The sequence below is a fragment of the Armigeres subalbatus genome, chromosome 3, assembly GCF_024139115.2.
Source record: "Armigeres subalbatus isolate Guangzhou_Male chromosome 3, GZ_Asu_2, whole genome shotgun sequence".
NCBI lineage: Eukaryota > Metazoa > Arthropoda > Insecta > Diptera > Culicidae > Armigeres > Armigeres subalbatus.
In genome coordinates, this window is record NC_085141.1 from 96,372,823 (window position 1) to 96,396,452 (window position 23,630).

At 39.2% G+C, this 23,630-nt stretch overlaps 1 protein-coding gene across 1 annotated transcript in view; it reads left to right on the forward strand.

Annotated features, from left to right (window-relative positions):
• Positions 1-23,630, forward strand: part of LOC134221816 (nephrin) — a 368,748-nt gene that overhangs the window by 217,208 nt on the left and 127,910 nt on the right. Inside the window, exon 6 of the mRNA XM_062700993.1 lies at positions 5,967-6,118. Coding sequence (XP_062556977.1) covers positions 5,967-6,118 — 152 coding nt within the window. The remainder of the gene's footprint in view (positions 1-5,966; positions 6,119-23,630) is intronic.

Consider the following 23,630-nt stretch of genomic DNA (forward strand, 5'->3'; position numbering starts at 1 on the left):
CGGTCAAATGACGTATTTGGCCAAATGAACTATTCGGTCAAATGATTTCGGCTAGGTGGTGGGCTTCGTGGCCGCGCGGTTAGCGACGTCGGTTAAGGAGAAAACTTTTCGTAAAGCGAAAAGTTCTCCACTGGTGTCATGCTAGATGTTAAGTATTCAGTCTGTGCGACCTCAGGTCAAAGACGGTGATTATATTGTTTGTCTGTTTTTTTTTTCAATTATATGACCCTTCTGGGCCAAATCACTTTTTCGGTCAAATGATCTATTCGGCTATATGACCTTTTCAGCCAAATGGCCTATTCGGCCAAATGACCTTATCGACCAAATGATTTTTTTCGGCCAAATGATATTTCCTACTATTTTCCAAATTGCAATAATGTTGCAAAATACTATAGCGGAAAAAAATAAAATAAAAATATAAAACTGGATTCGATTTATGGATCTTGTTATTGGCAATCCTTCACACTACCACAGCACCATTCAACACTTCGAAGGGACTGCATGTTGACTCACCATAAAAATCATACGATAATGAAGTTCTATATTCGGGTTTCCTGTTACTCGATTGCACCATCACAGGAAAAAATGTGAGTTCTGAAAACGTTGCTAAATTAAACATGTAGACACATTAAACTTATAAGCAACTTAATTTAAACAATCGAGTAAATTTTAAAAGACGTATTGAAGTTACACGGTAAAAAATATCCATTTTAATGATTTTGTTTCGTGTTTGCAACATGAAGTGCAGTATTTTTTGTTTGTTTGTTTCCAAGTGTCAAACACGTACTGCATTGCAATTTTAATGAAACATTGATCACAATTCGAACGTTTTTGACATCTTGATCAACTTTTTCGTGCTTTGAAGTTTTTCCAATGCCTTTAATGAAACTAAATAAAAACAAGGTGCTTTTAGGAAGATGTTGCGTGCGCTACTTGGGTTGGTCAAATGACCTATTCGGCTATATGACCTTTTCGGCCATATGACTTATTCGACCAAATGACTTTTTCGGCCAAATGACCTTTTCGGACAAATGGCCTATTCGGACAAATGACCTTTTCGGCTATATGACCCTTTCGGCCAAATGGCCTATTCGGCCATATGAACTATTCGGCTGGCTATATGACCCTTTCAGTCAAATGACTTATTCGACCAAATTACTGTTTTGGCCAAATGACCTTTTCGGCAAAATGGCCTATTTGACCAAAATAATCTATTCGGCTATATGAAATATTCGGCCAAATTACCTTTTCGGCCAAATTACTTTTTCTGCAAAATGACCTTTTCGGCCAAATGGGAGTAGCCATCGAGCAAGTAAGTGCAGTGCGTGTTTTAGTCGTCGCGAAAATAATAAAATATCTATTTGATGTTCAGTAAATCAATTGATACGCGTTTGATCGTGTTCGTGCTCGGTGTGTAGCTAGTTTATTTTCGGAGACGAGCCAGCCTAGGGCTGAAAGTCTCCTTAACAAAGACAATAAAACAAATATAATTTATTTGTTCTGCTTTGTGCGGCCGAATCATGTTTAGTTAAAATCATTGGGTAAAAAGAATGGCCCGGTCATATCGTTTATCAGAGTAAATCCAGATCCAACTACCGACTAACTAATAATCCTTCCTGTGATTTTGTGGAGACGCTGCGATAAACACAGTCTTCAAATAACAAAAGCCATCCACTAATATTCCTCCCCTCTTCCTAACTGACTACAAGGACGTGGCCGTGCAGTTATTCATCATTTGAACATTTGAGTCATTGAAACTTGCACACTGAGAATTAGGGTCTTGCCGACATTTTTCACCTATACGAACGCACGGTTCGTGATTACAAACAATCCCATTTGTTTTTGCCATGACAGCTGCTCGTGGTTGCAAACAAACTGAGTAACAGTGTGAGTGAAATATGCGTGTGCGTACACGCTCGCAGAAAGCCTAATGGTTGAACAATCCGAGCCAATAATTCAGTTGATTTGCACAATTTCACTGAATCTGGTCAATTACGGAGTAGCATAGATATGTGTGATCAGTCAAAGCTAAGCTAAGATAAGCAAATGACCAGTTCGGCCAAATGACTTATCAGCCAAATGGCCTTTTCGACCAAATGACCTATTTGTCTATATGACCCTTTCGGCGAAATGACTTATTCGGTCAAAGGCCTATTCGGCCAAATTACTTTTTCGACCAAATGAATTTTTCGGCTAAATGACTTATTCGATCGAATAACTTTTTGGGCCAAATGATCTTCTCGCCCAAAGCAAAGAAGATATCCTGTGCTCAGATGATATTACAATGCCTACCCTTGAGTCCTTGTGTAAGGTGTATGGACATGCTGGGTTGATTCCGACTGGATACCAGGCGTAGTTACCTTGTATAGCAATCGATTTAAACTCCAGAACAATTTGGAGAACCTAGATCATCTGCATCAAACTATTTTGGGCTGCACATAATACGCAAAGGGCTTGCAGGGACAAGCTGGGTTGATCTTTGTTATGTAGTTCTTCTGAATCGGTAAATTTTACTCATATTGAATTTGGTAAATCAAATTTTCTACATTTTAAATGACTGCATCCGTACTCCAGCTAATCTAGTCGTTCAATGTTATTCTTGTAAAAAAGATTTTCTGTAAAAGTGTAAAGGCGGTTCCAAAGAGCGGTATACAACGCTAACGTTTACCACAAAGGTGGAGTTTGAAATTTAAAACAGTGGTTACTAAATTTTTTTTTTTTGCAAGAATAACTTTCAAAATCAAATACAGAGAAATGTTTCTAGAAAATGGTTGTGTGATAATTTCTAGATAATGGTTGCCAAAAAACGAATAATGGGTAATGTTTGTGAAATAAGTAGACGTAGGACTTGACTAGATCATGCCTTTGAAGATAACGGTCGATTTTAGCCCTAGCATTAGTATTACATTTTTCGTGACCAATTAGGAAGAAAATATCTCAAAACGGAAAGCTATGTATCGATTTTTTATTTTCATAAAAATATGTAAGAAATTATTCTTTGATACTTCCTAAAATATTGGTGGAAAGTTTTTGATTATTCTTGTTCGACGTGGTTTTCTTTGTCGGTCGGTGAAAAGGTGGTGTCAAAGAATGGTATACAACGCTGACAAAATTTCAAAATATTGATTATGAATGACAAACTATTTTCGCTTGATGGGTCATCGTCTCTGAAAATGAAAATAATATCTTTTACATAGGTATTTTTATCAATGACATAAAAATTTAACATTACATGAAAAATCGATTGATTTATGGAATAATGAAAGTGACAGTTGTGCCTGGCTTCCGTTTTGAAAGGGGTTCCCTTGAAAACACGAGTGCATTTGAATCATTTGTTTGAGAAACTGCATAAGTCCATTTACACAATTTCGAGAAAACAACAAACAACTGTTTTTCAACAAGCTTGCACCGAATCTTTCGATTTCTTCGATACAGATCAATAGTTTTTTGCAATACTCAACACCCTGGGACACTTTCAATGCAAAAAATGTAAGCAGTACTCCACAATTGCTCTTCAAAGTACGTGGACTTATGTAGTTTCTCAAACAAACGAAAAAAATTTCATACATTCCTGAACAAAATTTTTTTTTCGTATTTTTTGCCAGAATACGTATTTTTGGACGAGGATTCAGAATATATAAAAATCTCATTTTGGCCAAAAATGTTACTTATGCAGTTTCTCAAACAAACGGTTCATTTAGTCTTGGATTCCGGGAGGCGTGCCCTTGAATGTTTTTGGAATACGTCCATAATAACACCATATGGACATTCGACGGTTAAATGATTAAATAATGTCGTAATGGACAGTAATGTAGGTGGCACGGCATTTGCGGATGCCACCCGTCTATGCAGTTCACAAGCCTCGAGCACGTGATCCAAAGTGGCGTAACTGTCGCAAAGAGGAAATCGGTCACATAGTTGCACCATGTTTTGAGAAATGCGACATCCTTGGGCGCGCGGGCGCACACAGACACACATGGCTCGTTTAGGAGACAACTTTTCGACAAAAGGCAACGACGAAAATTTTCCTTCAAACTCGAGTCTGCGAACGGGAAAGTTTTGTGCGTGTTTTGTGGAAAGAGCTGAGCAATGGCTTTAATTAGAAGACCTTCAGTTTCATCAAAGAAAACTAAGAATATTCCATTTATTAGAGATTGAAGTAGCTGCTATGAGAAGGTCAAAATATTCTTAGTCTAAAGAGCAATGAAAAAAATGTTTTGCAAACTGTCCAAGGAGTGAAATTTGCAAAACCTAGGAATGATGATCATTAGATAGTATTATAATTATAATAATAACAGAACAATTGATGACAAATAATGATGACAAAAATTAAACAGTATAGTGTGCTGCACAGAGGTCATAATCGAAAATTTAAATTTAACTAAAACACGATCAGTTAAGCCTTCCTTAAGTTCACTTGTAACTACCACAATCTTATCACCGGGATGCATAAACGGTACACACAACGTTGCCCTGAGGAGTGTTTTTCATCGTAAGATTGTGCGAAAATGTTTTCTCAACTGCAGCAACTACCAGCAGCAGCAGCAGCAGCAGTCAGGCCGGACCGATTTCAAAGTTTGTTTTTCGAAACTCGCCAAATTTAATTTCTCGCCCGAGGGGGGCGAGCCATTGAAGCTCAGCTTGACGTTAAATTTTCCGGCTGCCTTCACCGCAAAGCTTCGAGCAGCCAGTCGGTGGCATACAGAAGCTTTTAATTGAACAACTTCCAATCGGAACCGAAGCAACGAACGAGACTAACAGCCATTGGACAACCTTAATTGAATTTTCTCGCTCATCGGTAAAGTCCCGGGTTGAGGGTGGGATTTCCCGGCAATTTATATCTATTTTTACAGTGGCAAAAGTGAACTGTGCGGTTCGAGAGTTGCTGATAATGCCGCAAAGTGCCTAAAGTTGTTTACTCCTGCCTGGCTTCGTTCCCTCCCGGGTTTCGTCTGCTAAAATCAATATTATCTTTCGAAAGATCTACAAACATCCGGAACGGAACTGATCCGGGAGGCAGTCGAGTTTTTGCCATCGTGTCGCTGCCGACGTCGTCGCCGTTGCAATATCATTATCATTATTATCAGATCCATCGCCATCGACGCCGTCACCATTGTGCGGTCGAAAAGTGCTTTTCTGTGGTAAAATTGTGCTAGTGCCGTAGACGCGAACGTAGAATGATGGAACTTTTCAATTACGGTCAAATCCGTGCTACATCTCGGTGGCTATAGCGGAATGGCCAAGATACTGGTCCTGCGATTTGGGTACCCGAGTAAAACTCGTTCGAAATTACGAAATTACGCTCGAAATTTATTTTCTGCCTAGGTTCCTTAAAATAAAATAAAATAATCATATTCAGCCAAAACTATTCCAGTCAATTTAAATTACAGTCCAAAGATACAAACAATTAGCATTGTCATATTTTTAAACTGCCTAGTAAGTCTATCACGGAAGGTCACGATTAACTTCATTCTGCTCGGGTTCACACCCCGGCCCTGTAGGCCTCAACGCTTCTCAACGCCATGCCAATTGAATTATCACATTTTAGTGGATTAGGCAAAACCAACCATCCGAAGAAAGCGCGTGGCATTCGGCGTAGTTGTTCTATGAAGGAGGGATGAAAATGACGATGACGATGATGGAACGGGAGACTCAGTGTCGTAGTTGCCAAGTAATGAACTCTGACGCAGCGGGCCCAGCCGGAAAGTAGGTACCACCCCCCGTCAAAAGTACCGCCATGCCTTCGTCATGCTGAGTTTGAGAACAACTTGAGACACGTCTAGCAGAAATCCACTCCATTAGATAATCTCAATGGGATTTGTCGCAATGAGTCAGCGTCATTTGAAGATTCTGTTTCCTTTTTTCCGCAGCATCTAATTCCAGTATCTCATCTTCGCACCCAAGACAACAAAAAAGCACAATCTCACGTCAATTTTCCCCGAATATTCTTTTCCTTTTTCTTGCAGTGCGTCCGCTGTTGGTGAAGCTGCAGGGAAAGAACCGTCCACTGTCGGCCAATCATACCTACGATCTGGTGTGCGAGGTCCACGGCTCCCGGCCGGCGCCAATCGTCACCTGGTGGAAGGGAAGCACCCAGATGAAGGGTCATCAGGAAACGGTGAGTTGCGGGTTTTTCCTTTGTTTTACGCCCGGTGGCTGTTCGAAGGGTAATTGCGTGGAAATAATCAGGTTTTTGTAAGGGGTTCTTCCGAGCAGATAAATAGAGACGGCAGCAGTGCCGGGCTCTTCAGCACGATTGAATTTTTCGAAAGTTTGGCAATTCATCGTCAAATAGAAGGGCGGATAAATAGGAGCGTCGAGTCTGTAGGTATTTGAAGCTTTGGTTGCTGTAAGTAATTTATTTATTAGATGCAATGTTTTTGTTGATGTGATGAGCAATTTGAATTCGCTTGATTGGTATCTGTCAATTCTGTACTCAATGAGCAGAAGAATTTTCAATGTGGATTTTTGCATAGAAAATCCTTTGACCTTCCACAAAAAACTCACACTTACGGTGTTCGGGCCATTTAACGAAAACCTCTCTAATTATTCGGATTATGTTTACTTGTATACCATATACACAAAATATGATCATTGGTGATTAATACAAACTATATTTGATCATTTGAACACATTTTTCGATAATGTATTTTGATGATGAGTTTTTGGGAAAAAATTCACGGTTCAGAAAAGTGTCCACAAGTACCGAACACTATTGCATCATGTTTAAACATGACTAAGTTTCTGTTTCATGAGTGTAGGGTAAATGATGTATCTTGGACAAGCGCAGGACATTCATTAGAAAATATATCGAGATTGAATAGTATAAAACAATTTGAAACCACTAGGTTCATCCAAATTCATAACCTATGATTAGGTTTGTGTCTCCATTGCCCAATTTTTAAGTAAATTACGTTTACTAGGTGTAAACTGTGATATACTGCGAACTGAAATATTTTCTTTTTGGACATCAAATATATATTTTCGACATGCAAAATGCATATATTTTGGACAGAGTCATTTTCTTCTAATTTAAAAATGGCCACCTACAGATCTCAATGGTATGACTTACCTACACGTATCCACATTCATTTAAAAGCATTTATTTGCTTAACTGACATAGATTAAACCAGAAATTAACATTGTTTCGCAATCTTATCGATATCATTGAAAACACCCTGAAAGTTGGCAATTAATGGTTCATCCATGTACTGTACATGGGGTGACCAATAAATGTCTGATGAATAAAAACATAACTTCATTTTGGTCACTCCTTTTTCATCCGTCTCAAGTTCATGTTAAGCGATTGGAATATGTTAGTATCTCAATTACAATCAAACTTTGGCCGTAGGACCTCAAGATTGCCGTTTGAACCAATTTAAACGTGTTTCAGGTGCATGTTACGAAGAGTCCTATAATGCATGTTCTCCTGCATACTGGCGTCCAGCAGGTACTTTGGTAGAGAGCTTTACATTTTAGATAATTTTAAAGATAAATAATAGTTGATTTGTGAATTCTCATCAGGAGCCGCTAGAGTTGAGGTAAAAGTATGCAATGATCATACTTTCGATAAAAATTTTCCTACACATTATTTAAAATTAATCGAAGAAGCACAGGCTTGTCCAAAATATGTACATGTCCAAAATATATCATTTACCCTAGACATCGTTTAGAATTGTTATATTGTTCACTTTTTTATGGTGTCGATATTAAATTGTGTTAGAAAAGCTTAGTTGGATCTCCAGATAAAGTTCTTCAATTCTACTCCAAATTCCCACCTTTTTCTGCTTATTTTTGTGGCTTTCTGATACATCAGCAATAATAAACAATTGAATTGAAGTAAGTTTAACAAAATAGGTGTAAAGAATGGCCATTTGATCACATGATAAATTTCACTGTCCGGACTCGGGGGACAGCTAGCGAATTCAGAAATTTATTTTTCACCAAACATTCTCACCCATCTTGAAATTCATCGAATTTTTGAAACGGAATATTGAACTCCTCTGCGGTAAGTATTGAATTACATAACTTCAAGGGATTGAACAGAATATAAGGAAATGAATTGCCTCTGAAAGGTTATTAGCATTCCAACAAGTTCAATTCTTCCATTTTTGAACTATGCGGTCTTTCGTTTTACAGAACCGCTCAATCCCGCGACCATCTTTATCTGCTTGCTGCTTGCAGTTTTTAAAATACAAGGCACTAATTGCCTTAGCAAAGGTAATTAAATTTCCAATAACTTCACTCATATTTGTGAGAGCTTCACGGTCTTTCGCTTCACAGACCCTACTCATCACCATGTCTGTCTACTGATCGACCGACGTCTCAATCGCCTCAACATCAAGCAGAAGAGTCTTCTTGCGTCATTGGGGCTCATCGAGGCTTTTGTCAACAGCTACAACGAGGACACCGAGAAATCCCTGTTCGTCTTGAGAATCTCAATGCCTTATGGAACGACTTCAAGCAGGTTCAAAGTGAAATCGAGGCGTTGGATGAAGCCGAAATCGCTAGACTTGTCCAACATACAAAAGTTTTATTATCTACGCTACGGTCATCTTTAGCTAGATGCGCCCTGAATCTTGTTCAAATGATACCGATCAGTACAACCAACTATCATGTCGCTTGGAACCTACTGGTTGGTCACTTTCAGAATCCCCCTCGTTCGAAACAATCTTACCTTGATGCATTGTTTGAATTCCTTTTTCTCAAACGTGAATCATCGGTGGAACTGCACTCGCTAGTAGAAAAAATTGAGGCCAACGTCAAGGTTTTGAAACAACTTGGCGAAAAGACCGAGCATTGGGATATCTTCCTCGTTCGCATGCTGAGCAACCGTTTAGACTCAACAACTCGACGTGACTGGGAAGAATATTCGTCAACAAAGGATGTCGTTGCGTTTGATGACCTCCACATCATTCATTCAACGAAGAGTAACAGTACTACAAACAATTCAAGGAAAAGTTGCTAAAGCACACTTTTCTAACCTGACAATTCAAAAGTCATCCCAGCGTCTGGTTTCCAGTCACGGAGCTAGTCACTACAACTCCACAAGAAATTGTATTATATGTTCCGATCATCAATCACTTTATTTGTGTTCGTTGTGTTTGCTAAGCTTAAGATTGAGGCAAAGGAGAGAGAAGTTCGTCGCCATCAGTTGTGCCGTAATTGCCTTCGCAAAGGCCATCACGCTCGGGACTGTCCGTCGTCTAGTTCCTGTCGCAAATGTCGAGGTCGGCACCATACACAACTTTGCTCGATTAAGGATGCCGTCACTGTAAACTCAAGGAACATTACATCTTCTGAAATCAAAGGAAAAACAGCTACTGCGTCAAGCGTCATCCAATCCAAGATCATGTCAGTTATGCAAGCACCAAACGAGGTCAACAGAACGTACTCCTTGCTACAGCAATCGTCAAGGTGATTGATGATAGAGGAACAACTCACATTGCTAGGGCATGTTTAGACTCTGGTAGTGAATGTTGCTTTATAACAAAATCTTTCTCACAACTTATCAAGGCAAAACGCTACAACATCTGTGTTCCGATTTCGGGAATCGGAAAATCATCCACGCTTGCACGGCACAAGCTTGTCTCCACTATTCGTTCGAGGATTAGTGACTACACCATCTTAGCTGAATTTTTGGTACTGCCTAAGATCACAATAGATCTTCCGAATGCTTTATATGACACTTCTGCGTGGCAAATTCCTTCCGGGATTCAGTTAGCCGATCCGTCCTTCTACGAAGCGAATCCGATTGACATTATCATCGGTGCTGAGATTTTTTCGATCTCTTCAAAGTTTCTTGGCGTATTCAACTTGGTGAATGTTGTCCTACGTTCGTCAACTCCGAATTCGGCTGGATAGTTTCCGGAAAGGCATCAAACTGTTCTCCTATCGCTGCAATAATAGCTAATGTCGCCACGGTCGATAATGTACATCAGATTCTGGGAAGGCGATACTTTGCCTTGCTACTCTGCAGATGAAGCTGCTTGTGAAGAACACTTCCAAGGAACAGTTAGTCGCAATTCTGAGGGACGGTACATAGTTCGCTTGCCGTTGAAAGATGATTTCATAAAGAATGTGGAGGACAACCGTCGTACTGCAATTCGTCGCTTCCGGATGCTCGAACATCGTCTCGATCGAAACACAAACCTTGCCCAGCAATATCGTGACTTCATGTCAAAATATCTTGACTTGGGTCATATTAAAGAAGTCTTTGATTATCAATCACCTCAGTTTCGATGCTATCATATGTCTCACCATGCAGTGGTTCGAGAAGAAAGCTCTAGCACGAAGTTGCGAGTTGTCTTCGATGCTTCGAGCAAAGCTTCAGGATCATCCCTAAACGACGCACTTTTAGTTGGGCCCACGGTGCAACAGGAGATTCGTAAATGACTATGCGATCTAGAATCCATAGAGTTATGCTTATTGCTGACGTCAAGCAAATGGATCGTCAAATTCTAGTGGATGAGCGTAACACTCCGCTCTTGCGAATCGTGTGGTCGCCATCGTCGGGCTTACCTTTGAGTACCGCCATCGGGGGTGACAATGGGTCTGGGGTCTGGGGGTGAGAATGGGTCATCGCTCTCGCCGGGTCATCATTCTCACCCCCATTTGACCTCACCCTCGACGACGGTACCTATGAGCTCCTCACAGTAACATACGGAACATCTTGCGCCCGTTTCATAGTAACTCGAGTCTTAAACTGCCAGAGGATGAACAAGGTAGTTTTCCCGAAGCAGCAGCTGTTTTACGAAATGACTTCTATGTGATATATTTCGGGAGCAAAAAACATCGAAGAAGCGACGAGACTCAGACTTGAATCGCTTCTAGCTAAGGGCGGATTCCAGCTGCGCAAATGGGCGTCAAATGAAGAAGATGTTTTGGACGGAATTGCTCCGGAAAACAAAGCACTCAAGACTTAAATCGACATGGATCCCGGACAATGCGTAAAATCACTGGGCCATTTCTGGGAGCCTGCTTCGGATCTCTTCAAATATCGAATTGAGCTTCCAGAAAACTTTGACTCATCGCTTCTCACCAAACGGATCGCGCTGTCCCAAATTGCTCGTCTCTTCGACCCGCTAGGTTTATTGGGTCCGGTCATAGTAAGTAAGGACTATGATTGGAAACTCGGTACCTGGAATGTCAGGACCCTAAATGAACCTGGACGAGTGAGCCTTCTGGCTTGTGAACTGCAGAAGGTTGGAGTGAACGTGGCTGCTATTCAAGAAGTCCGATGGCCTAGATCCGGAGAACGTGAATTCCGAGCCGTGCACCCCACGACCAATACTGCATTCAAGTATAACATCTATCACAGCGGCGGTGAAAAAGCAGAGCATGGAGTTGGTTTCGTAGTGATGGTCAAGCAGATAAAGCGAGTGATGCGGTGGAAACCCATTAGCGAACAAATCTGTGTGTTGAGGATACGAGGAAAAATCTTCAATTACAGCCTAATCTACGTTTACGCATCGACAAACGATAAATCCGACGACGTGAAGGAAACGTTTTATGAATGTCTTGATAAAGCCTATAGAGAGTGCCCAAAGCATGACGTGAAAATTGTTATCGGAGACGCTAACGCTCAGGTCGGTAGAGAGGACTTTTTCCGTCCCATAATCGGTAGGGAGAGCCTTCATAAGCGGGCTTGGTAGTCATATGGCTACTGCTTCTGCCTCATACGCAGGAGGTCGTGGGTTCAATCCCAGGTCCGTTCCATTCTCCTACTTTGTATCTTTCTCTATATTTCTCATGTTCTAGCAATCGCTAGAACTGGAAATGGACTTCCATACCGTTTCCATTACTATTCCTATACCTTCAACTTGAGTATTCTAACAGTAATCTGCTAGAATTGAAAATGAACTATAGAGCTCGTTTCCTACATCTAATTAGAAATTCCATCAGTTGCTTTCTCCTACATATCTATCACATTGGCAGCTCGTTAACCAAGACGGACCTCTGCCTCTCGAACCTACCCCAAAAATTCCAACAAATTCCGCATGAACTCGTGGCAAGTGCAGAGGTATATTCGGCTTGCAGTGGGCAAGTGATTGCATCATCATTTCCTCCCCTTCCCTACATTGACTTGCATTCTGACGTGGCAGGCGCCAGTATGGCCTAACAAATGAGATCACCAGTACTTGTACATTGAAGATGTGTGCTAGTCCCAAGCAAACATCTGTTGGTTCCCTGTGCAAGAACAGCTGATCTGGTCATAATGGAATAGCAACTACGAGCAGTCAATCAAGCTCAAGCTCAAGCTCAAGCCCATAATCGGTAGGGAGAGCCTTCACTCCGCTACCAATGACAACGGCCTACGGCTAGTAAATTTTTCTGCTGGCAGAGGGATGGCCATCAGTAGCACCTACTTTGCACGATAGAACATCCGAAAGCACACACAGCAAAAAATATTTACATTTCAACGACATGTAAACAGGGCCAGTCGTACAAACACAGTAATTGAATTTGTTGTTTGATTGAAAATTCCATCGAAATCAATGCACATATTAAGAGCATTAAAAAAGATATAAAATTAAACGAATCATCATTCATTTTTCAATTGATATATAAATACATCGATATGCATTTAATTGTCCATCAATAAAACTTTAACTTTACACGATCGTGTAAATTTAAACGGGTTGAAACAATGCCAAAATGAATGTGAAAACAAGATGGTAGCAGAACTCGTCAAGAGTATCTGAACTGTGTCTCGAAAACGGCTAATACGTGAACAAATGTATTGTAACTACGTGAATGGTAAGAATAGTTTTGTTTAATATTATTTAATTTCAGAATAATTATTTATTTTATAAATTTCTAATTGAATATTTATTTTGCAGCCAATTCGTTTGACCTTGGGGCTCTGAATTTCGGTCTGACACCATTTCGTGGATAGATAATTGGATATTCCTGCCTGAGTTTACCGGGTCACTCCATGTCATATTGAATTGATATATTTGATGTAATTGTAAATATTTATGTTTTCCTTTAGGCGTAAAATAAAACAGTGAGAAATGCAACTTTATTCATTTTTAAGATTACCTGCCATTTCCAAGGGCAGTGGGAGCGGACGTTGGATTTTACATTCATGTAATTTTAAATGTGCCCTCCAAGCCAAACGTGTAAAATTCAACGATCTCAATTGAATTTTAAAGTGATGTAAATTTAACATCGAACTTAATTTTAGATGTAATTCGATGCTCCAAATATGTGCATCAAAATAAACGTAAATTTACACAAAAATTCTAACTGTGCACCTGGAGACACCCAAATGGTGAAACTTGCAAACAGATAGACCATGTTCTGGTGGATGGGCGCCATTTCTCGGATGTTATCGATGTGCGGACATTCAGAGGTCCGAACATTGACTCAGATCACTACCTCGTTGTCAGTAAAATTCGATCACGGTTGTCAACTGTATCGAACGAAAGATCACAGCGAACGATGCGTTACAATATCCAGCGATTGTCGGCGGAAGGAGTATCGGCTGAGTACCGCCAGAAGCTCGACGAACGGATAAGTGCAATCAACGTTAGCGACAACATCAACGATCTATGGGAGTCGATCCATGGAGCGGTGAGCACAATAGCACGAGAAGTGGTAGGCACTGCACAGAGGCGACCCAGGACGGGTGCCAGAAGCCGGATGTTGGTGTCAGGTACCCGATCGAATAGAGATCGGTAGAAGGAAGCAAGAGCAGCCGAAAAACGAATCCACCGCAGGAAGAAAAAAGAGTACGAAGAACAAGTTATTAGTGAGGCGCAGGAAAAAATGGAGCAGAATGATATGCGGAGGTTTTATGAGTCTGTCAATGGCGTGCGGAGAAAGACAGCGCCATCTCCCGTCATGTGCAACGACCAACAAGGGAATTTGCTGACAGATAAAACTGAAGTGGCTGCCAGGTGTAAGCAACACTTCGAGACTTTGTTGAATGGAGGAAGTGACGGTGCATCGGTGAACAGAATAAATATTAGCGACGATGGACAAGCTGTGGAGTCACCTACACTAGATGAGGTTAAAAAAGCTGTCAAAGAGCTGAAAAACAATAAGGCTGCAGGGAAGGACCAGCTCCCGGCTGAACTTCTCAAACATGGCAGTGAGCAGCTTTATGAAGTTCTGCACCATATTATGTCGAAAATATGGGAAGACGAGGAAATGCCTGCTAGCTGGTTGGACGGCCTCATTTGCCCTCTCTTTAAGAAAGGGCACAGACTGGAGTGCGCCAATTACCGAGGAATAACCCTCCTTAATTCGGCGTACAAAATTATGTCCCGTATTCTGTTCAACAGATTGAGACCGCTTGAAGAGTCCTTCGTCGGCGAATACCAAGCAGGTTTTCGTGAGGACCGATCAACGACGGATCAAATGTTTACCCTGAGACAAATCCTTGATAAATTCCGGGAGTACAACTTGCAGACACATCATCTGTTTATTGATTTCAAGGCGGCGTACGATTCAGTGAAACGGAATGAATTATGGCAAATTATGCTTGAACATGGTTTTCCGGCGAAACTGATACGGCTGATTCGTATAACGTTGGACGGATCGAAATCAAGTGTAAGGGTTGCGGATGAAATATCGACGTCATTTGTTACCTTAGATGGATTATAGCAGGGTGATGCACTCTCGAACCTACTGTTCAATATTGCGCTCGAGGGAGCGATTAGGAGAGCTGGTGTGCAAAGAAGCGGTACCATTATCACAAAATCACATATGCTCCTGGGATTTGCGGACGATATCGATATTATCGGAATTGATCGCCGTGCCGTGGAAGAGGCTTTTGCGCCTTTTAAGAGGGAGACAGCGAGGATTGGACTCACGATCAATACCAGCAAAACGAAGTACATGGTCGCTGGCAATCAACGTGGGTTCATTAGTGCTGGTGGTAGCGAAATAGTGCTGGATGGTGAAAAATTTGAAGTGGTAGAAGAATTTGTGTATCTTGGAACATTAGTTACGTGCGATAATGATGTTACCCGCGAGGTGAAAAGGCGTATTGCAGCTGCAAATAGGGCTTATTACGGACTTCGTAACCAGCTTAAGTCCCGTAGTCTGCAAACGAAAACAAAACTCGCGCTGTATACTACTCTGATTCTTCCGGTGGCTTTATACGGCCATGAGACATGGACGTTAAAGGAGGCTGATCGGAGAGCTCTCGGAGTGTTTGAGCGTAAGGTGCTGCGGACAATACTCGGCGGTAAACAGGAGAACGGTATCTGGCGGCGTCGCATGAATCACGAATTGTACCAGGTGTATAAAGGGCTGGATATTATTGAGCTTATACAACACGGCAGACTACGGTGGGCTGGTCACGTTGTTCGTATGCCGGAAGAACGTCAAGCGAAGATAATATTTAGTAGAGAACCCGGAAGAGGCCGCAGGCTTCGTGGAAGGCCGCGTACACGATGGCTTTTCGCAGTTGAAGTGGGCCTGAGGGCGCTCAATGTCCAGGGCGACTGGAAGCGATTGGCCCAGGATCGAGTCCAGTGGAGAAGGATACTCCACTTGGCGTAGGTTCATCGAAGAGCTGTAGCCCATCAAATTCAAATTCACATAGTAAGCGCTAAATTGTTTATGCAATCTCTCTGGTCTCTGAAGAACAAAGACGAAAATCTATGGAAATGGGACCAGGAGCTTCCAACGGCAATAAAGAATCAGTGGGAAGAATAGGGGAAGTGTACCGGTTTTGGCCACCTTAGTGCCTAATTTGGCCAACCCTGAAAAATGCATATTTTCCAAAAACTGTCGGTCAGTTTTCCACAGCGAAGAAGCGTAAGGGATATATCTCCTGTTACAGCTGATAAAACCTTCGGAAAATGCTTAATTTTCGGAGTTATGCGAGAAATTGGCCAAATTAGGAACATGGCCAAAACCGGTACAGTTACCCTACCGTTCTCAATTTCCACGCCTCAACGATCTTCGAATTGAGCGATGCATCCTTTCATTAGATCTAACCAGCGTGCAGTACCACTTTTACTCTGATGCTTCTCAGAATGCCTATGGTGCGTGTTGTTATATCCGCTCAACAGATCTTTCCGGTTCAATAAAGGTGGCACTTCTAACAGCAAAGTCAAAGGTAGCACCATTGAAGCAGCAAAGCATTCCTCGACTCGAGCTTTGTGGAGCTCTTCTAGCATCGCAATTTTACCAGAAGGTAATGGGTTCACTTAAACTTCAAGAAGAAAATTTTCTTTTGGGTCGATTCTACAACGGTACTGAGCTGGCTGGCAGCAGCGCCTTCAACGTGGGCAACTTTTGTTGCAAACCGTGTTTCTAAAATCCAAGTGGTAACTCATAACTGTTTCTGGAATCTCGTCTTTGAACACGAAAATCCTGCAGATTACATGTCCCGAGGAATAACGGCTGAAGAAATTATCGCATCCGGTTTATCCAACTATGTCGTAAGCCTAGCACCTTCAACTTTACAAACTACATTACGGTCGAGAAAAGGTAAGCAGCAGAAGCAGTTCTCATCAGGCTGATCCAATAGCAATGTTCGCCAAGGAGTTGAAGCAGCTAAAACAATCAAACACCATCTCGTTTAAGTCCCGATAACGTTGGTTCCACCCATTTCTATCAGCTGGTCAGTTACTCCGCATTGGAGGACGATTCAACCAAGCAAAACAGTCATATTATAGCAAGCACCAAATCATTATGCCTGGTTCCCATGAATTTGCAAGATTGTCGGTACGATCATATCATGGAAAGCACTTACATGCGGCATCCCAGCTTTTTGTTACCATTCTTTGCCTACTGCACTGGATAATAGGGGCCGAAACCTAGCCAAATCTATTGTCCATAACTGCATTGCATGTGTAAAAGCACGTCCTTCAATTCTGGAACAATTTATGGCAGAATTACCGGCATCCCGAATCACAGCCACTCGACCATTTTCTGTAACTGGTATAGATTACTGGGGACCGATTTTACGGCGTCCAATACACCGTAGAGCTCCAACACGAAAGGCATACGTAGCCCTTTTGGTTTGCTTTTCAACCCGAGCTGTACATCTGGAACTATTAGTCGATCTGGGCACCGCACAGTATTCGATTTCGTCGATTTCACGATCAAAATTGAATAACTTTTAAACCGTTGGATTTAGATGTTTGGTGTCTTCTAGAAAGTTTTTGGGCGTGAAAAGACGCATCTTCTGAGGTAATGAGTTTGATGATCAATCCTCCTAGAAGTGAGATGAAAATTTTCTTATCGTCAGAAAAATAAATAGAGAATTGGTTTCTTCAGCAAAGTTGTAGAGTAAGGCATTACGAGAAACTTTGTAGAACATTCCGAAGCTCTATCTATTAAAGGTAATGAAATATGAGCGTTATCTGAGGATGACCCCCTCAAAAACAGTTTTTTCGATATAACTTTTTAACGCGATTTTTTACATTTTCATGATTTTCTACAAAGTTATTCGGGCCAACAAAATACGCTTTTTGATTATGATAGAAAGTTTCTATCTCTTAAGATAACAAAGTTATTCACGATTTTCCATTTTTTCTTGGTGAACTTTCACCTTAAGTAAAAAAACACAGAAATAAAGATCAAAAAAAAAAAAAAAAAAAATTCACCTTAAGTAACTTTCTCCGGCGCAAAATGGCGCAGTCAGTTCAGGTGGTATCCGAAAGTCCTAGCTTTCTGCTACAACTGACATGTGAAACTCCTTGTAGGCAAGAGTAGGCAAGGTATGTTACATTCAGAAGAAGTGTCCAATATAAAACCAACAAAAAGGCAAATAACGCAGCTCGCAACCTACATTTGATGCTTTAAATGCATTTTCATTCCATAAAATTATAAGGAGAACTACACAGAAAAGCACTATGGGTCTCCGGGCCTTCTATAAAAAGTTTGTTTTTGGAGCGATCATATAGCCTTTACCGTATACTTAGTAATCAGCGCGTAAATAATAAAGACGTGGAAAATTACACTATTCTGAGCGTACATGGATCTTTTCCAACAAGTTCGCCCTAAATGTATGTAATTTACATAGCATTATGACACTTATTCGTATAAAAAGTGACATAATACAATACAAATTGCATACATTCAGGTGATAATATCGTTTAAATTTACGCGCTTTTTGGCATTCCCTTTATGTGCATTACTTACGTGTAAATTTCAACAACTTTTTCTATCTGTGTACTGTAAGCCCATAGAGAAGCACTTGTTGTTTTTGGTTCATTAAACACAATAAAATATTATCAGTATTGCTTTTACAGTAAGAATTGACTGAAACGCAAATAAACATAGATTCTGAAAATTCAATCAAAGTTCATTGCCTTCTTTCCGGATATTGGCCACCCAGAGTGGAAATTAATTATTATGTTTTGAAACTCAATTTGTGCATATGCACAACATGTGAACGATTTAGTTTGAAAAATGTATTTGAGGTAACCACTTCCTTCGGTGCGGTATCAACCCACGACCCCAGTATGCTATACAGATGCTTTCCCTACTAAGCCATGAAGGACCTCCGTCACTGATAAGCCCGAATTCCCAACACTATGGCTATGGCACATGGCCGAACTCTCGCAATTCAACCAATCAACGAAAAGATCATAAAAAAAACTAAAAAACGCTGTCTGGTAGTACATAGTTTCAATTGAAATAGATATACAAATACGAAGCTCTTCACATGAACTGATGGAAGATAATTTATGAGGAAACGGAAAGGGACGAACCAGTGAAAGTGAAAAAACGAGGCATGAGTTTTTCCAAGCCGAAAATGTCTATAGGATCTGTCAAAGTTCGTCATGGGTTCAACCACCACCAAAGGAAGTGGTTACCTCCAATTCATTTTTCAAACTAAATCTTTCACATGTTGTGCATATGGGGCCATCCAGAAACCACGTGGTCATATTTTTGAAGATTTTCAACCCCCCCCTCCCCCCATGTGGTCTATCGTGGTCATTTGGCAGACCCCCCCTCCCCCCCCCCCTTTGACCACGTGGTTTTTTTTTCAAGCACAAAAATTTAAAAAAAACCTATGTAACTAAAACATGGTTAATCCGATCAATTTTGAAGATGGACAGTTTCAACTGATTCAAAATCAAACTAAAACCCAGCATGGAAATTATAAATTTTCATTATTTCGAAGATTTTTATGATGTTATCATGTTGTAATGTGTATCAGGTATTAGGTTATCTAGAACTCGCATACCTTCGATGCATCAGGAGGATACCAAAAAATGCGGACTCGCGAATATGTTATAAAAATTTCGAGAAAAATTTGTAATGGTTTAGAAATTTTCCAAAATATCCCTATATTTTTTAATCTCTTTATTGGTGATTTTTTTAAATACATAATTGCAATTTTTGCTTTTACAAGTGCTAATTTATTATTGTTTTGTGGAAAATTTTCAACTGTTTATGGAAATTTTGCATTATTTGCAGTAATTCTATATTTATTTAATACTCATACCCTGATTTCTTTATTGGAAATTTCCAATTCTATTATGGAAAATTTCTATTTTTTCTCTGATAAATAATCTAGAGCTGGCTCATCTCTCAAAATTTCTAATTCTTCATTGAAATTTTATTTTGATATTGACTCGTGGAATCCAATGATGCCATACTAAACATATTTTCTCGGTCACTCTAATGTCTTTCGAATAATTTCCCAAGGAACTTCTATTCCATATCTCGAATATGCTTCAGTCAATGGTCTTTTCATAAGCGACTCATAAAAGAATGAATTTATTATAGATCAATTATCATTTTGGAGTTCGGATCATTCGATTTATCCAATTAACCAAATTATGAATGATGTATGATATAATATCCCATTAGGTCCATTGGGTTGATATGACAATTGTTATTTGTACAAGCTACTACACTGCCGTTCTACGCATAATTGTCCCATGTACATAGGAAATCCCAGCAAACATGGGACAAATATGCGTATGACGGCAGTACAGACTTTTAGTTAAAAAATTATGTTGAGCTTTTTAATGGAATGTCTTTACTTGTCATAAGACGAGTTTGTACCTTCCCATTTAATTCCACCACTTGATTGTACCTTGACAGATACGTATTTCGACCTCAACAGTAAGGTCGTCTTCAGTGTTTTGTACTTGACTCGACTTAGGTTATACAAAACTTTTAGGTTTTAAAAAACGTCCTGGAAGTCGTATTGTTTGAACTACTTAATCATCCAAGTCCGTGAACCCAGTGCTTCTAAGGCCCTACAAAAAAGGCATAGTCATTGTGCAGCTTGATGTTGACTCAAGATAATTTTGGGTACCTTGTCTCTTAGATCTCATGTTAATGGAAATTAGGATCATATGCTTATTTCATCGGATTGGGTACATACCGATGATGAGGACATTACAAATGTCATGATTGATCACACGAGAAGTCGTGGGCTGAACTTGAGAGCAATCACTGGCTTAACGTTCAGGATGACCCATCTTATCTGAGTGTTCAGAATGATTCAAACATTTCAACTTCATTTGCATGCTCTTAGAATCGAAATCTTCCCAAAGTTTCGGATAACTGAGTTTTCAGGGTCAGTCAAATTTGAGCTCCCATATTTTTTTCTGTAAAACCAATATCTAGATGAACAATTTTACTGAAGAAAATGGTGGTCTAGCTCTCTTTTGTGATTTAATAGACAATCTAAAACGCTGGGCATACATATATGACCCATCCGTCCTGAAAGGCTTGAGATTTGTTTTGGAATTCAACTTCAATCGTTATTATAACACTATTTATTACCTAGATTGTTTTAGGAATTGGAGTGTTTTTTTCTGGAACACTGCCACTTTTTTTCATATCGCCGGACTCTTCTTAGTTCTAAGACCATTTTATGAATTAAAAAAGCATTTTATTTAGAATTTCTTGTTGATTTTTTAAATGCAAACTTCTCTATGTCATAACCTTTTTCATACGCACTACTAGAATTTTGTGCATTATTGATCGAAAAATTTAAAAATGCACCTAAATGTTCTAATTAGGTGCATTATTAAATTTTTCGATCAATTAGCCTAATTATTCAATATCATAAGAACTAGGCTTCTTAATCCTAAATAATTGCCTACATGTATTGTTTGGATGAATTTTAAATTCCAAGATCTTCCTAATTTTCAAGAATAATTATTCTGGAGTTGCAAGGGAAACCCTTCAGAATAGTTAGAAGAAATTCTTCGGAGTCTCCACGGAAAAATCTTCAGTATTTCAACGATTTTTTTTTCGAAATTCTGTGGAAAAGTTCCTAAAAAAGGTTCGGTAGAAATTTTGAAGAACTAGAAGAATCCGTAGAAGGATCTTAAATGCATATTTACGATGAAAATTCCAATAAACATCAAATTCCGAAGAACTTCCGGTATAAATTAGAAAAAAAATCCAGCTTACTTTTTTACAGAATCTCTAAAGATTTTTTTCAAAATCCTGGGCAAATTTAATGAATCTTCAAAGGAAATTCTTCTAAATTTCCAATGGAAATTTTTCGTTTTCAAAAAATAATCTTAGAAATTTTTAGCAGTTTTTTAATTTCCAAAAGAAATTATTTGGAATATACCAAAATATTTCGGATGGAAATTCCTAAGATTTTCCAGTAGAAAATCGATGAAAAGTTCATCTAAAACACCAATAATGAATTTCCGAGGATGTTTCGATGTTTTTACAAGTGGAAATAACGAAAAAATTGCACTTTTGTAGTACTTGTGAAGGTTGTACTTTAGAAGCAATTCCAATAGGAATTCCTTAGAAAATTAAATCAAAATTTTAAAGATTTTCTGATGTGAAAATTCCTTAAAATTTTTAAATCATTTCTTGTGCTTCTTTGCATGGTAAAGATTTAAAGCAATGTTTAGCTGAACCTACAAAGAAATCAAAATGACTTTCCGAAGAAGAATGAATTTCCCATGAAATTTTGGAAGAATTTATGGTGCAAATTAAAAAAAACACGAACCTTGTGAATTCTAAAGATTTATTCTTTGAAAATCCAAAGTATTTCTTGAAGATAATCCATAAACTCTTCCGTGGAAATTCTAAATAATGCCTCGAATAAAAAAAATATTTGGAAAATTTAAAAAATGTGATAGAATTCACAAAGAGCGTAAAAAATTTCATTTCAAAATTCCAAATTTGAAAACAAAATCCAAAAACAAAAATCAACGGTAATATCAAAGTGTTTCATGTGGCATTGGCTATTTAATTTCTCATGAAAATTCAGAAGATTTTTCTTGAAAAATTTAGAAGTCTTCTTCTTCTTCTATGGCTCCATATTCCAACTGGAAGTTGGTCTGCTTTTCAACTTAGTTTATTCTTTTAGCATTTCCTCAGTTATAAATTGAAAGTTTTAAATGCCAGCAATTGTACGATTATATATCTTGTGTAGCAAGTACGAAGGATACATTATACCTAGGATGTCGACAATGTTTGACACCCGAAAACATCCTAGACAGGAACGAGAATCGAACTCGTCATCTCCGGATTGGCAATCCTATGCCTTTGGTCGTAAGGCTAACTGGAGACTAAACATTTTGAAGTGCACTCCCAAAATGTTCGAAAAACTTATTTTGGAAATGAAATAGAATTTCTGATGAAGATTCGAAAGAACTTGTCGAAGAAATTCAATAGAATGGAAACAAATATGAAAATATGAACATTTTTTCCACCGAAAATTATATGTATTTCCCACGAGACTGTTTTGAATTTTCAGACAGAATTCACATAGAATTTTTCTCGGCATTTACACTGGCGATATTTTGTTTTTTTTATGACCAATTTGTAGCAAAATTTACAAGCAAAATTTTCTAGAGAAAATTGTTCAAAAAACATTCTGAATGCTAGCACTTTATCAGGATTGTATGAAGTAAGGTCAAAGTTTTTACAGGAAATTTTTTTACTGGATTTTTCCTGAATATCCACAAGACATTCTTTTGAAGGTTTTTCTTGAATTATTGTAAAAACATGAACAGTTTTCAAAATTGTAGCTGTAGTCCGCTGATGCAAAAGTGTCGGCGGCGTGATGCCAAAACCATCTGCGGCGGAATTTAAAAAAATATTTTTCATTTTCTTTCCCAATTTTTTTTGGTGAAAATTGAGACTGAAACGCAATCTGCTTTTTCGTTTATTTTTTTTTATGGAAAAAGGATCTAAAGCTAAGTTGGCCAAATAACTCAGATATGCATCGGCGTTGCGACCGACGCTGCGCTACCGGGTTTTCTCGATGCTTAATGCTAAATTCTTTTTAACACTGAGTTGAAAAGACGCTACGTGGGCATCGGCCCTAAGATGCGCTTTGCGTTTAATGATTAAATCATTAAATTTTGATGATTTGTATTTTTTACACCGCTATAGTTATTTACCAAAAATTTTCGTGTTAAAAAACCACGTGGTTCGAGAGCAACACCCCCCTCCTCCCATGTGGCTTATCGTGGTCATTTTCCAACCCCCCCCCCATATGACCACGTGGTTTCTGGACGGCCCCTATGCACAAATTGAGTTTTAAAACATGATAATTAATTTCCACTCCGGGTGGCCAATATCCGGAAAGCAGGCAATGAACTTTGATTGAATTTTCAGAATCTTTGTTTATTTGCGTTTCAGTCAATTCAATTCAATATAAAAGCAATACTGATAATATTTAATTGTGTTTGATGAACCAAAAAAAACCAGTGCTT